This window comes from Pseudophryne corroboree, chromosome 5 (genome assembly GCF_028390025.1).
Source record: "Pseudophryne corroboree isolate aPseCor3 chromosome 5, aPseCor3.hap2, whole genome shotgun sequence".
NCBI lineage: Eukaryota > Metazoa > Chordata > Amphibia > Anura > Myobatrachidae > Pseudophryne > Pseudophryne corroboree.
The window spans coordinates 546,093,761-546,108,987 of NC_086448.1; the positions used below are offsets into that span (position 1 = coordinate 546,093,761).

The window sequence follows — 15,227 nt, forward strand, 5'->3', positions numbered from 1 at the left end:
AACAGCTTAGTTTGTCAAGTAAAGTGTCTGTAGCAGCTCTTGAAAGGGTTACTGTCTGGTAATTCAAGATCTAAGTTTATCTGTGTGAGGCTGTTCTAGAGTGAGTATTCTCCAGGTAAGTGCCTAGAAAGCTGCTGTGCAGTCAAAGAGGAGTCTTGAGTCCCTTCCTTTTGCAAGCACTGCCCTCCAAATTGTCCAAGCAATCTCAGTGTTCATCCAGTGCATGAAAAACGGGAAGCAGATTTTATCAGCTGCCATGACCTATGCACTTTTGAATGGCCTCTTCAACCAGATGACTTTCTACATATTACATAGACATAGGGTCAGTGAGATGTTAACATAATGGCATCTCGGTTGAACCACGAGGTAGAGTGCTAATGTTTAAGGCAAATTAATCAAATTAATTTCTGATCCAATAGAATTATTAACTTATTTACCGGACAGTCCGGTACTGGTCAAGAAGGCCGTGGTACACAGACAGTCTCTGGATGGCAGCAGACCTGGTATGGAGTCTGCCTCTAAAATGGGATCTGTTAAAACAACTACCTTTCTGTCAGGATTTCGCTCAGTTGGCTATAATGGTGTGGTTGCTGAAGCAATAAATCTTAAAGTTTAAGGTCACGTTGGTGCTGTAGGCTAGAAGGCCAGTTTCATCTATAACAGGGATGGGGAACCGTAGGCCCTTAAGCTGTTGTTGAACTACACATCCCAGCATGCCCTGCAACAGATTTAGCATGGCCAAATAGCAAAACTGTAGCAAGGCATGCTGGTATGTGTAGTTTAACAACAGCTGGAGGGCCAAAGGTTCCCCACCCCTGATCTATAACAATGTGACAGTCCCCTGTGGCAGTAGGCAGAGTGATACAGTGCTCTGTGTGATTTGTTCTGTTAGAGAAAAAGGGACGGAGTTGGTTACAGATCGGTGATAAAAAAAGATTAGGGATGGCCAACAACAGGTTAACCAACAATGGCTGATGTTTTTAAATCATCAAGAGGAGGAAACCATCATTAGTTTTGATTGCGCATGTGCATCCCATGGCTGCCATACTACATAGTACCTCTGCGGCTGAAGTTTACCATTGGTGGTAAAACTATTTACCAACAGTTTCTGACTATTGCTAGTTACTACCTATTTATAGTCAATGGCCATCCCTAAAAGAGACACAGAGCTGTGACATAGTAAATGGCAGTTAAGCTGTGATACATAAAGAGAAGTAAAACCTTAATATATAAAAACATGCAGAGCCGTGGTAGGTAAAGAGATGCAAAGTTGTGATAAAGAGATGCAGAGCTGTGATAAAGAGATGTATAGCAGTGATACATAAACATAGAGCAGTGATACACAGAGATACAGAGCTGTGACATAGTAGAGGTGCAGAGCTGTGATAAAGAGATGTATAGCAGTGATACATAAACATAGAGCAGTGATACACAGAGATACAGAGCTGTGATATAGTAGAGGTGCAGAGCAGTGATAAAGAGATGTATAGCAGTGATACATAAACATAGAGCAGTGATACACAGAGATACAGAGCTGTGACATAGTAGAGGTGCAGAGCTGTGATAAAGAGATGTATAGCAGTGATACATAAACATAGAGCAGTGATACACAGAGATACAGAGCTGTGACATAGTAGAGGTGCAGAGCAGTGATAAAGAGATGTATAGCAGTGATACATAAACATGGAGAAGTGATACACAGAGATACAGAGCTGTGACATAGTAGAGGTGCAGAGCAGTGATAAAGAGATGTATAGCAGTGATACATAAACAGAGCAGTGATACACAGAGATACAGAGCTGTGACATAGTAGAGGTGCAGAGCTGTGATAAAGAGATGTATAGCAGTGATACATAAACATAGAGCACTGATACACAGAGATACAGAGCTGTGATATAGTAGAGGTGCAGAGCAGTGATAAAGAGATGTATAGCAGTGATACATAAACAGAGCAGTGATACACAGAGATACAGAGCTGTGACATAGTAGAGGTGCAGAGCTGTGATAAAGAGATGTATAGCAGTGATACATAAACATAGAGCACTGATACACAGAGATACAGAGCTGTGATATAGTAGAGGTGCAGGGCAGTGATAAAGAGATGTATAGCAGTGATACATAAACATAGAGCACTGATACACAGAGATACAGAGCTGTGATATAGTAGAGGTGCAGAGCAGTGATAAAGAGATGTATAGCAGTGATACATAAACATAGAGCAGTGATACACAGAGATACAGAGCTGTGACATAGTAGAGGTGCAGAGCAGTGATAAAGAGATGTATAGCAGTGATACATAAACATAGAGCAGTGATACACAGAGATACAGAGCTGTGACATAGTAGAGGTGCAGAGCTGTGATAAAGAGATGTATAGCAGTGATACATAAATATAGAGCAGTGATACACAGAGATACAGAGCTGTGACATAGTAGAGGTGCAGAGCAGTGATAAAGAGATGTATAGCAGTGATACACAGAGATACAGAGCTGTGACATAGTAGAGGTGCAGAGCAGTGATAAAGAGATGTTTAGCAGTGATACATAAATATAGAGCAGTGGTACACAGAGATACAGAGCTGTGACATAGTAGAGGTGCAGAGCAGTGAAACATGAGACACAGAACTGTGATATAGTAGAGATGCAAAGCTGTAATATTGTAGAGATACGGAGCTGTGATATAGTAGAGAGGTGGAGCTGTAATAAAGAAAGAGATGCAGAGCTGGGATACATAAATATATGAAGAGCAGTGATATAGTAGAGGTGCAGAGTAGTGAAAAATAAAGAGAAATTGAGCTGTAATTTTACAGTTACTACACTCTGTAAGTGTTGCATCTCAAGCTCACTCTGCAACGCTCAGGGATGTATAGATGTCTGCCTCTCTTTACACAGCTCTAAAGCTTTTTAATGTATCACAGCTCTGCATCTCTTTTATCACAGCTCCGCATATCTACTATGTTAAGTACAAACCTGGAGGGAGATGTACTATACAATGAAAAGTGTCGAGAAGTAAGCCAGTGGAGACGTTGCCCATGGCAACCAATCAGCATTGAAGTAACATTTATAATTTGCATACTATTAAATTATACATAGCAGCTGATTGGTTGCCATGGGCAACTTCTCCACTTGCTCACTTCTCCACTCTTTTCACTGCTTAGACTGTAATGACTGAGTGAGAGCCTGATAAAATAAAGACAATATGTTTAGAATGAAAGGCACTAGCAAGGAGAGTATATATTTTTGTGTTCATTGTCATAACCCAAGTACTGTATAAGAGTGGAGAAGAAGATATAGATATAGAAATGAATATTGTTCTTTACCCACTCAGCCTGCCACTGCATGCCAGCACTTGTCAAACAAGTGCCAGCATGCCTGGACATAAAAGGCCCATTGGCACCTGTAGTCCCACTGTAAAGAAAATATTAAAACAAACAGGACTTGGACAATGGGGTATATTTACTAAGCTCCCGATTTTGACCGAGATGCCGTTTTTTCATCAAAGTGTCATCTCGGTAAATCTCGGTCATTTACTAAACACTAATCACGGCAGTGATGAGGGCATTCGTAATTTTTTGCTAGTTCAGGTAAAAAATTACGAATGAATACACCATCGGTCAAAACGCGGCTGTTTAAGTATGAATCTCGGTCATTTACTAAGAAGTGCAAAGCAAAAAAACACAAAACACTGCCGTGAAAAATTACAACTCGTAAAAAAGTCCTAAAAAAAAACAGACCTGCTTTTTTTATCCGTGATTTGAGATGCATGCAGGGATCCATGAGATCCGTGCATGTATATCAGTGGGAAGGGGTGTGAAAGTGCTTATTTTTGCTAAAAAAATTGCGTGGGGTCCCCCCTCCTAAGCATAACCAGCCTCGGGCTCTTTGAGCCGATCCTGGTTGCAGAAATATGGGAAAAAAAATGACAGGGGTTCCCCCATATTTAAGCAACCAGCATCGGGCTCTGCGCCTGGTCCTGGTCCCAAAAATACGGGGGACAAAAAGAGTAGGGGTCCCCCGTATTTTTAAAACCAGCACCGGGCTCCACTAGCTGGACAGATAATGCCACAGCCGGGGGTCACTTTTATACAGCGCCCTGCGGCCGTGGCATCAAAAATCCAACTAGTCACCCCTGGCCGGGGTACCCTGGGGGAGTGGGGACCCCTTCAATCAAGGGGTCCCCCCCCCCCAGCCACCCAAGGGCCAGGGGTGAAGCCCGAGGCTGTCCCCCCCATCCAATGGGCTGCGGATGGGAGGGCTGATAGCCTTTGTTGTAAAATAAAAGATATTGTTTTTAGTAGCAGTACTACAAGTCCCAGCAAGCCTCCCCCGCATGCTGGTACTTGGAGAACCACAAGTACCAGCATGCGGCGGAAAAACGGGCCCGCTGGTACCTGTAGTACTACCACTAAAAAAATACCCAAAAAAAGACAAGACACACACACCGTGAAAGTATAATTTTATTACTTACATACACACATACATACATACTTACCTATTGCCCCACGCAGGTCGGTCCTCTTGTCCAGTAGAATCCAAGGGTACCTGTTGAATAAATTATACTCACGAGATCCAGGGGTCCAGGCTCCTCAGCAAATCCAGGGTTAATCCACGTACTTGCCAAAAATAAAAAAACGGTGTCCCGACCACGAACTGAAAGGGGACCCATGTTTGCACATGGGTCACCTTTCCCCGAATGCAAGAAACCCACTTTGCCTTCTGGCTAAGTGGGTTTCTTCAGCCAATCAGGGAGCGCCACGTTGTAGCACTCTCCTGATCAGCTGTGTGCTCCTGTCTTCACTGACAGGCAGCACACGGCAGTGTTACAATGTAGCGCCTATGCGCTACATTGTAACCAATGATGGGAACTTTCTGCTCAGCGGTGACGTCACTTTAGGTCAACCGCAGGGCAGAAAGTTCCCATCATTGGTTACAATGTAGCGCATAGGCGCTACATTGTAACACTGCCGTGTGCTGCCTGTCAGTGAGGACAAGAGCACACAGCCGATCAGGAGAGTGCTACAACGTGGCGCTCCCTGATTGGCTGAAGAAACCCACTTAGACATCAGTCAGAGTGGCTTTCTGGCATTCGTGGAAAGGAGTCCCATGTGAACACATGGGGCCCCTTTCAGTTCGTGGCTCGGCTTTCCGTTTTCTTATTTTATGCAAGTACGTGGATTACCCCTGGATTTCCCGAGGAGCCTGGACCCCTGGATCTCGTGAGTATAATTTCTTCAACAGGTACCCCTTGGATTCTACTGGAGAAGAGGACCGACCTGCGTGTGAACATAAGGTAAGTATGTATGTATGTTTGTGTGGATGTATGTAATAAATCTTTACTTTCACGGTGTGTGTGTCTTGTCTTTTTTTGGGTATTTTTTTAGTAGTAGTACTACAGGTACCAGCGGGCCCGTTTTTCCGTCGCATGCTGGTACTTGTGGTTCTCCAAGTACCAGCATGCGGGGGAGGCTTGCTGGGCCTTGTAGTACTGCTACTAAAAACAATATCTTTTCTTTTACAACAAAGGCTATCAGCCTCCCCATCCGCAGCCCATTGGATGGGGGGGGACAGCCTCGGGCTTCACCCCTGGCCCTTGGGTGGCTGGGGGGGGGGGGGGGACCCCTTGATTGAAGGGGTCCCCACTCCCCCAGGGTACCCCGGCCAGGGGTGACTAGTTGGATTTTTGATGCCACGGCCGCAGGGCACTATATAAAAGTGACCCCCGGCTGTGGCATTATCTGTCCAGCTAGTGGAGCCCGGTGCTGGTTTTAAAAATACGGGGGACCCCTACTCTTTTTGTCCCCCGTATTTTTGGGACCAGGACCAGGCGCAGAGCCCGATGCTGGTTGCTTAAATATGGGGGAACCCCTGTCATTTTTTTCCCCATATTTTTGCAACCAGGATCGGCTCAAAGAGCCCGAGGCTGGTTATGCTTAGGAGGGGGGACCCCACGCATTTTTTTTAATGATTTTACATTGTTTAATTAAAAAAAAAAAAAAATAAACACCAGCACGGATCACACAGATCCGGCCGAGATTGATTGTAAAAAAAAACGGCAGTGTTTTGCTAATCACTGCCGTAAAAATAGGTAAAAAAAAACGAATGACATCGACATCGGAAGAAAAGAAAAACCCGAATACGACAGCTTAGTAAATCCATCGTAATCAATTCAAAAAGTTGCAGTTTTACACTGTCGATGTCATTCGTGATTGAACTTTGACCTTTTTTCGGAAATTACGAATCTTAGTAAATTTACCCCAATGAATGTGTGATACCTTTATTTAAAAAAAATAATAAAGGATCATTTTTACACTATTAACCCAGCACCTACCACCACCAGGGGTGCGTGGAATAGAGTTTAAGATCCCTACTTTCCAAGGATTTCCAGCCCTAGGCTGACCAGTTTGGGGCTGGTCTTAATGTATGGCAGGGGAACCCAACACTGTGGAACTCCCTGCTCTAGCATAAGCGCCCCGACTGCTTCTGCCTGGTGCTGGTTATTGGAAAATCTTGGGGACCCCACTCCGGTTTTTCACCTGGATTTCAAAGTACCAAACAAGGCTGAGAGCTCCAGCATGTGAAAACGATTACATAGCGTTCCAATATGGTAATGAATAAACAATTGATATCTGTGGTATAGAAACTGTCTGTCCCTTAAAATCCCTGTCCACATTGTGGGGAATAGCGGCGCCTACCTGATCTGTCTCCAAGCACCAGGGCAGCCACACCATGTCGTCCAGTGTAAGGCTTGGTTGCCAGGGATGACCAGTGCTAATATCTTCTCTCCCCCACTTGGAAGAGGAAAGATACTCACCTGCATCTGTGTTTCCAGACCACTTAATGCGCCCTATGGCACTAGAAATACATGGACCATGGTCCTTACTGCAACATGTAGTCACTGGGGGTCATGTTTTGCTAGTGCCATCTGACATTGGATGTGGGAGGGTGGCAGTACGGGATGTAGTTATGTGACTGGCGGTCACAATACCTCCCCCTACATCCTGCCCCCTCAGAATCCCGGCAGTCGGGAATAGAACCTGTTGCGAGCCCGCAGCGTGGAGTACACAGCGAGACCGCAAGGGGCTTGTTGCGCTCTTCCCCCCTGCCTTCCATCCTGAGGCCGGTATGCTGACTGGCGGTCTCCTGACTGCCAGTCAAGCATCCCCAAAACGGCAGTACCATATCTAGCACCTCCTCAGTCTGATCCCTTCTTTATTCTGTCCCATATCTTGTAAAGACAGTGACTGTCACAGGATAGAGGATGTTCAAATGAAAAAAATAAAGAAAACAATGAAAAAAATATTAAATTGAGATGCTATAAGCATCTCTAGTGCAGAGGCATACATACCCCTTGGGTAAGAGGCATACATACACCTTGGGTAATAAAACTGCATGGGATATTGCAGCGGATGGAGTCTTCAGCATTTTTACCGATCAGTGTCTCTATACTCCAAGGTACAGGCAGCCTCTATATACTCCGAGGTGCAGTGTCCAACTGGATGATAGAAAAAGTTATTGACCTAAGGGGTCTATTTACTAAGTCTTGGATGGAGATAAAGTCGCTGGAGATAAAGGGGTCTAGTTACTAACAGTATTCTGCTCCCTTAATCCTCCTCCCGCTTCGCCTGCTTAACGCTGTGGTCCTGGGTGCATTTACCGCTTCTATTACAAAGATTCTGCTAGACGAAGCGGCTGAACGGTAACTCACCCTCTCAGCGATGCCCGTCCTAGTTCATAGCGCTGGTATAATGCGCATGTGCAGCTTTCCCTGTCCAATCCCAGACGGGCCAGCAGTGATTGGTTGTGAAACCCTCCCTGACGCACAGACTTCTGGGAACCCTGCCCTCTCTTTACATGCCTGCACACTGCCGATCCCGCACCCAGTCCCAGTGTCAGACCGCACTCACACTCACAGCCGCACCCTACTCCGCTGATTGACACCTATAGGCAGAGCCGTGCACCCCCCGTGGGAACTGCCGCCGGGTCGCTGATGTCCTCTCACCTCTTCATATAGGCGTGAAGAGGTGAGAGAACATCAGCGATCTGGAGGCAATTCCCGCGGCGGTGGGGGGTGGGCGCACTGCTCTGCCTTTGGGTGTCTATCAGCGGAGGGGGGTGCAGCCGTGAGTGTGGTCCGACACTGGGTGGGGGATCGGCAGTGTGCAGGCACTGTCAGTGCAGATCAATCTACCCTCCCATCACGGCAGCAGCAGGGTGAGGAGGAGGGGTGTTCTCTGGAGGCGGAGAGGAGGTCCTTCCAGCAGCTGCTGCTCAGTGGACGGGGGTGTATGCTGGTTTCTGGGGAGCGTGCAGGGGGAAGGGGGTGGGAGGAGAAAGATAGAGTGCTGGACGCTACTGCAGTGTACTGGATGGAGGGTGGGATTGGGTTTACTGATGTGCTATGTACTAGTATTCTGTATGCAGGGGGGGGGGGGGGGGTCTGTTGCATGCTCCCTATGCTGTGCCCTCCTCCTAGTCCTCTTTTAACATGTATGTATGTAGATGGATACATACATACAGTACATACATGTTTAAGGAGGACTAGGAGGAGGGCACAGCATAGGGAGCATGCAACAGACCCCCCCTGCATACAGAATACTAGTACATAGCACACAAGTAAACCCAATCCCACCCTCCAACCAGTACACTGCAGTAGCGTCCAGCACACCCTCAGGAGTGTCCTGACCAGGAATGCAGGCTCCAGGACCACTCTGCACATGGGCATCAGCCAGCCTTGAGGACACAGTGAGAGTCCTCATCAGCTGATCAGCTCCGGCAGGATTTTTTTTTACAAACAAGAATAACTTTAATCAGAAAACAAAAAACGAACACTGCAGGTCAGCAGATAACGGCTCTGTGCTGCAGGGAGGGCTGTTAACGGCAGCCCAATCTGACGAAGCGGGCACAGGAGGAATGGGGCAGCGGTGAGTCATCAGAGGTTTTAGTAATAGCAGAGGGGAATATCGCCGCCATAGTAGCCTATGGCAGTGCGATATTAAGCACATTACTTAGCACAGGCAGATAACAGTCAGTGAAAATGCTTCAGTACATGCAGAGAAGCGATATGTACAAGCATTTTCACTGAATTTTTCATTGTGGAGGCTTATCTCCGTTTAGTACATGGACCCCAAAGTACCAGCCAATCAGCTCCTAACTGCTGTGCCACAGGCTGTGTTTGAAAAATGACAGTTAGGAGCCGATTGGCTGGTACTTTATCTCCAGCGACTTTATCTCCATCCAAGACTTAGTAAATAGACCCCTAAGTTTCAACGTTCAGTGTGTCCATCAGGTTTCCCAATATTCTGTGCATACTAGCCATTACTCCTTCAGCTCATGAATATTTCCATTGGTATCTAGGCAACCTGCTTATTTTTCAAAGCAACACAATGCCACAAATAACATGCTGCTTAATGTGAGCATGTAGGAGAGCGAAGCAGCAGCACTCGCAGGACGTCATGAGAACCCTCTGGATAGTATGAACTTTAAACCCCAGATAAGTAATCTTTTGGAATCTGGGGTTGTTTATGATATCAGTTACCCTTAAAAGGTAGTCAGAAAGGCAATTGAGAGACAGAAGTACAAAAGTGTGAGTGGATACATGGTGTCTAAGCAATAATAAGCAAATTACAGCCACTGGTACACCAGTTTTGTCATTTATCTCACTGTATGAATAACCATTATACTCATAAAGCTTTCAGAGCTGCATAAACACAATTATCTTCTATTTCTCTCTAATTACCTGATAACTGTCCAGCCCCCTCTGTAACTTAGTGGACCGGGCAGTGATGCAGCCCATTGAAACAGAAAGGATGGCTTCAACCATCAGAGGCAATGTGCCAGAATTGTGAACAGGTTTCACAGTCACCTGGATTCTTCTGGAATGACCCTAAACAAAAACAAAAGATATAACAAGAGACAAAGAAAATCTCAACAAAAATCCTACAAAACTGGCATTAATTGCACACATCCCTCACCTGTCTGAGCTGGAATACACCGCCAGTGTTCACATCCTTTGCCTGATGCAACTCCACAGACACGTATTCCCCATTCTCATTCAGTTCATGTATAGATATCCACATTTCTATTCGCCGGGTTACCTCATTCCACCTGGAGCAGTATGGTAATAACTCTATTTTACTCTTAAGCAAATGTAATGTTAGGGTCCAGTAATAAGACCTGTTACTCTCAGTCACTCAAGGTCTTTGCATTAAAACAAAAAAATACAAGTAAATAATAAAGCTGTATGGGCATTTTGTTTAATCCAGAATGATAACTGTGAATACTTTTACAAATGGTATAACAATAATACTACAATAATATGGGATGTAGTCATGTGACCGGCAGTCAGGAGACCGACGGTCTCCTGACTGTGGAGGAATATCAGCCAAACCAACCCAATATTTATTAAAGGAAAGAATAAACTGACATAAAAATATTAAACGATGGTGATTATTTTTGTATTCATGTAAGGAAAAATAAGGCTTTCCTTATAAAAGATTTATATTGTATTTACAAAGATGCATTTTTGATATGCTTCAGCCACACAAACCTGTCTCGCAGAGTTCTAGACTTAGCATGAAGAGAATCAATTTCCCATAAGGATCTTCCATTTCCAGCACACCTGTGACCCCATACTTCAATAGCAAGAGCCCCTTCAGAAATAAACTCCAGAAACTCTTCGGTAATATGCACCACATAATCCTAAAATAAATATATACCAGAGACTTAAAACAAAACTAAAACAACTACATTTGATATTGCCCTTGCAGTCCTCATAGTCACAAATATAGGAAACCAAAAATAATTTGTAGGTATCTCATATTGGTGTGGAGAGGCAGTAAGGATTCTTTACCAACTGTACCAAGATATGCAGTGGATTTAGTTTTGCATATTTGCCTATTGAGCACACAAGACAACATACACCCACTCTCTGTTCTAGAATGTGTTCCTGCGCTATTGCTCTATACAACCATTTTTACTATTGTTGGTTGAGATGGCTAGGTACCGTATACCCCAGAAAATGGAAAACATTTTCCCTAACAGAGTCAAGAGACATAGGGATCATATTTATTATTATTACAGTATGTGTAACATTTCTACATTTAATGTTTTACTACATTAGTATATATACAGTACGTATATCAAATACAATTTTCTGTAGAAAGTGCGACTGGTTGGGGAAAATAGTCAAAGTGTAGGTTGATACCACATCTCCACTGCAGGAGAGCAAAGGGAGACAGGCTCTGGGGCCTACTGCTAGAGTATGGATGCCTCTTTGAATTGGCAATCATCACTTGGACTGCAGCATGAGATATCCTTTTTATTTGTGGATGCTGGGTTAGGCGATTTCCTCTTGGCAACCTATGTTGGGCTGAGAATGCACTAATCTACCCACTTGTATCCCATCAGACGTTGTACTGACTTCTTGTTGTGCTGAGCCATATACACTGTATATAATTCTGAAAGTGAGAACTACTGCTTAAAGATGGGCATGCCAAGTCATTCTGCAGGAAAGGGGAAATGGATTCCTGTAGACCAGGGGTGGCCAACCCGCGGCTCTCGAACCGCATGCGGCTCTTTCATCAGCCGCATGTGGCTCAGCCGGGTCCGGGCCACCGCTGCCCTGGCCCCCCCTTCCCCCGTGCTCACTGCGCTGCTGCTGTCACTCTGTCAGGGGAGGAGAGCGCAGCGTGCGCCTCTCCTGCTCCTCACTCTCCGGCGGCGGTCCGTGAGCCAATCAGAGCATTAGCTGCCGGTCCGCGAGCTTTGATTGGCTCACGGACCGGTGCCTAATTGAAGAGACACAGCCGCCGGAGAGTGAGGGGCAGGAGAGGCGCACGCTGCGCTCTCCTCCCCTCACAGAGTGACAGCAGCAGCGCAGTGAGCACGGGGGAAGGGGGGGGGGTCATGGGGGCATTGTTGGCACTGTGGGGACATGTATACCTGGCACTGGGGGCATTGCTGGCACTGTGGGGACATGTATACTTGGCACTGGGGGCATTGCTGGCACTGTGGGGACATGTATACCTGGCACTGGGGGCATTGCTGGCACTGTGGGGACATGTATACTTGGCACTGGGGGCATTGCTGGCACTGTGGGGACATGTATACCTGGCACTGGGGTCATGGTTGGCACTGGGGAGACATGTATATCTGGCACTGTGGAGTCACTGGCATTGGGGGCATAGCTGGCACTGTGGGGACATATATATCTGGCACTGTGGGGACATATATATCTGGCACTTGGGGGACATATATATCTGGCACTGGGTGGCATATCTGGCACTGTGGAGACATATATATCTGACACTAGGAGCATAGCTGGCATTGTGGGGGCATATATATCTGGCACTGGGGGCATATCTGGCACGGGGGAAGAGCTGGCACTGGGGGGAAATGTATATCTGGCACTGGGGGCAGAGCTGGCACTGTGTGGGGACATATATATCTGGCACTGGGGGCAGAGCTGGCACTGTGTGGGGACATGTATATCTGGCACTGGGGGCAGAGCTGGCACTGTGTGGGGACATGTATATCTGGCACTAGGGGCAGAGCTGGCACTGTGTGGGGACATGTATATCTGGCACTGGGGGCAGAGCTGGCACTGTGTGGGGACATGTATATCTGGCACTGGGGGCAGAGCTGGCACTGTGTGGGGACATGTATATCTGGCACTGGGGGCAGAGCTGGCACTGCGTGGGGACATGTATATCTGGCACTAGGGGCAGAGCTGGCACTGTGTGGGGACATGTATATCTGGCACTGGGGGCAGAGCTGGCACTGTGTGGGGACATGTATATCTGGCACTGGGGGCAGAGCTGGCACTGTGTGGGGACATGTATATCTGGCACTGGGGGCAGAGCTGGCACTGTGGAGACACTGCATTGGGGGCATAGCTGGCACTTTGGGGACATATATATCTGGCACTGGGGGCATATCTGGCACTGGGGGGAAATGTATATCTGGCACTGGGGGGACATGTATATCTGGCACTGTGAGGCATATATGTATCTGGCACTATGAGGCATATATGTATCTGGCACTATGAGGCATATATGTATCTGGCACTGTGGGGACATATGTGTATGTGGCACTGTGGGGACATATGTTTCTGGCACTGTGGAGGCACCTATTTTTTGACACTTTTATATGTATGTGGCACTGTACTGGGACATTATATGTATTTGGCACTGTACAACATGACTAAAAACGGTGTTATGACACAAGGTCATACTCCTACAAACGTCATACCGAAAGGTGTGCGCACAAAATGGGGTGTGGCTTTGTGGAAACTAGGCCACGCCCCCATTTTTTTTGCGCGCGCGCCTTCGGCACGCGCATGATATTGGCTCTTGCGCTTGCTTACAGATCTTTTCTGGCTCTTTGCCTCTGACTGGTTGGCCACCCCTGCTGTAGACATTCAAAATGTGGATGGGGTTCCATGTTGATATTCACAATGCCGTCACTGTTAATGTCAACAGTACTATCAAATCCTAACTGTAGCCTTACACTAATGTGAGAGGTTTATTATGTAGACATGCATAATGTTGATATTTTGAACATGTCAAAAAGCTGAATGTTGACATTATGAACATATTGACATTCTGGATGTCAGCATTCAGCTCTATTCGACATTACAGTGTGGACAATATGACTGCATACTTCTGTAATAAAAGCTACATGAATCCATATTCCCTGTGTATATATTTTGCTGACTATTGGAACGGAGGAGAGTTTGGGTGAGAATGGCTCATAATATAGCCTAATAAACAGAAAATACCATAAATTAGTTGTAGCTTTACTTTTGAAGAACAATAAAAGATGGAGCAGATTAAGAATTACCATCAATTCCTCCTACTGGGTCTAAAATGGGATCTGGGGAAGACAAATTTCTCCATTCAAAATTACGTGTCAAACCAGCTCCTCCTAACTCATGCAGTCTCCGGTATCTACAAAATTCTGACAGTAGGTTTATATGACTCTCCTCCCTGCTTTTCAACAGAATAGGAACAGGATCTCTCTCTCTCTCTCTCTCTCTATATATATATATATATATATATATATATTCAGGTCGGAAGGGGTTCCGACCTATTCAGTCCCGAGCATTTTTATTCGACAAGTCGGGGAATTCGACTTGTCGAATAGTACGTGAATCGTCGGTATAGCTGCCGATTCGCATACTTCTGCGGGAAACGGGGCCAAATCCGACAGATTTTGGCCCCGTTTCCGACCATCTCAGTTCGACTTAAAAAAAATTCGAACTGAGATGTGGGACCTGAGAGGAGGAGAGTCGCGGGCAGACGGGGGAGAGCAGCGGGGAGACAGGGGACAGCAGCGCTACAGCACAGCGCTGCAGGAGGATGTATAATAGCCGCCACTTACGGCAGTGTCCACCCGGCTCCAGCAAGTGAGGTCCCGCTTGCTGGAGCTGGGTGGACCCTGCCGTGAGGTCTGGCAGCTGTGCCACATCCTCCTGCAGTGCTACTGTCCCCCGTCTGCCCGCGGCTCTCCCCCCTCCTCCTTCCCCCCCTCATCTCATTGAATAGAATTGAGATGGGCTTTGAATATCCCTTGTCGGATCCATTTCGACAAATGCACGTCGGAATCGATCCGACCCTAATTGAATATACCCCATAGTGTCTAATATTACATTTAGTTTTGCTCATTATTGGTCCCAAAAACATTTCCGCTTACATAAATCTGCTAATAATTCTTTGCAGAGTAATGAATCAATATAAATCTAGCAGTAAATAATAAAAATAATAACCTTAGAATGTGCAAATGTAACCGTAAACTGAGCATCTTTACTTCGAGGTGAAGGCATGTCGGGGTTGACCATGGGTGGAGCTACCGTAGGTTCAGGCTGGTCCCAGAAGGTGTATTGGCAGAACACAAAGTTTGATAGGTTTAACGGAAGGCCTGTAGCTTCTTTAATTTTGACCTGGAATTCAAGTGAGGCATATTGGTGTAAGTCTTGTCTAAACCTCTTATATTGATTAACCACATTACAGTAACGGATTTTAAAATTAAGAAAGTAATTTGCAAAAATTATATGTTATTTTCTTATAAACAAGGACATCGTTGTAAGGCTAAACTAACAGGTTTTATATATATATATATATATATATATATATATATATATATATATATATATACACACACACACACACACACACACACACACACACACACACACACACACACACACACACAGGTATATATATATATATAT

General features: G+C 45.8%; 1 protein-coding gene and 1 long non-coding RNA gene across 6 annotated transcripts in view; one reads left to right on the forward strand and one right to left on the reverse strand.

Moving 5' to 3' along the window:
- Nucleotides 1–15,227, reverse strand: part of KIF13A (kinesin family member 13A) — a 477,346-nt gene that overhangs the window by 125,277 nt on the left and 336,842 nt on the right. For all 4 annotated transcript variants that reach the window (XM_063923222.1, XM_063923220.1, XM_063923221.1 and 1 more), the window contains exons 22-25: nucleotides 14,763–14,936; nucleotides 10,545–10,696; nucleotides 9,970–10,102; nucleotides 9,735–9,881 (exon numbers count right to left, since the gene is read on the reverse strand). In XM_063923222.1, the coding sequence (XP_063779292.1) occupies nucleotides 9,735–9,881; nucleotides 9,970–10,102; nucleotides 10,545–10,696; nucleotides 14,763–14,936 (606 nt within the window). The remainder of the gene's footprint in view (nucleotides 1–9,734; nucleotides 9,882–9,969; nucleotides 10,103–10,544; nucleotides 10,697–14,762; nucleotides 14,937–15,227) is intronic.
- The window catches only part of LOC134928018 (uncharacterized), a 95,440-nt gene continuing 89,016 nt past the window's right edge, over nucleotides 8,804–15,227 (forward strand). For both annotated transcript variants that reach the window (XR_010177808.1, XR_010177809.1), the window contains exon 1: nucleotides 8,804–8,919. This is a non-coding gene — a long non-coding RNA (uncharacterized LOC134928018). The remainder of the gene's footprint in view (nucleotides 8,920–15,227) is intronic.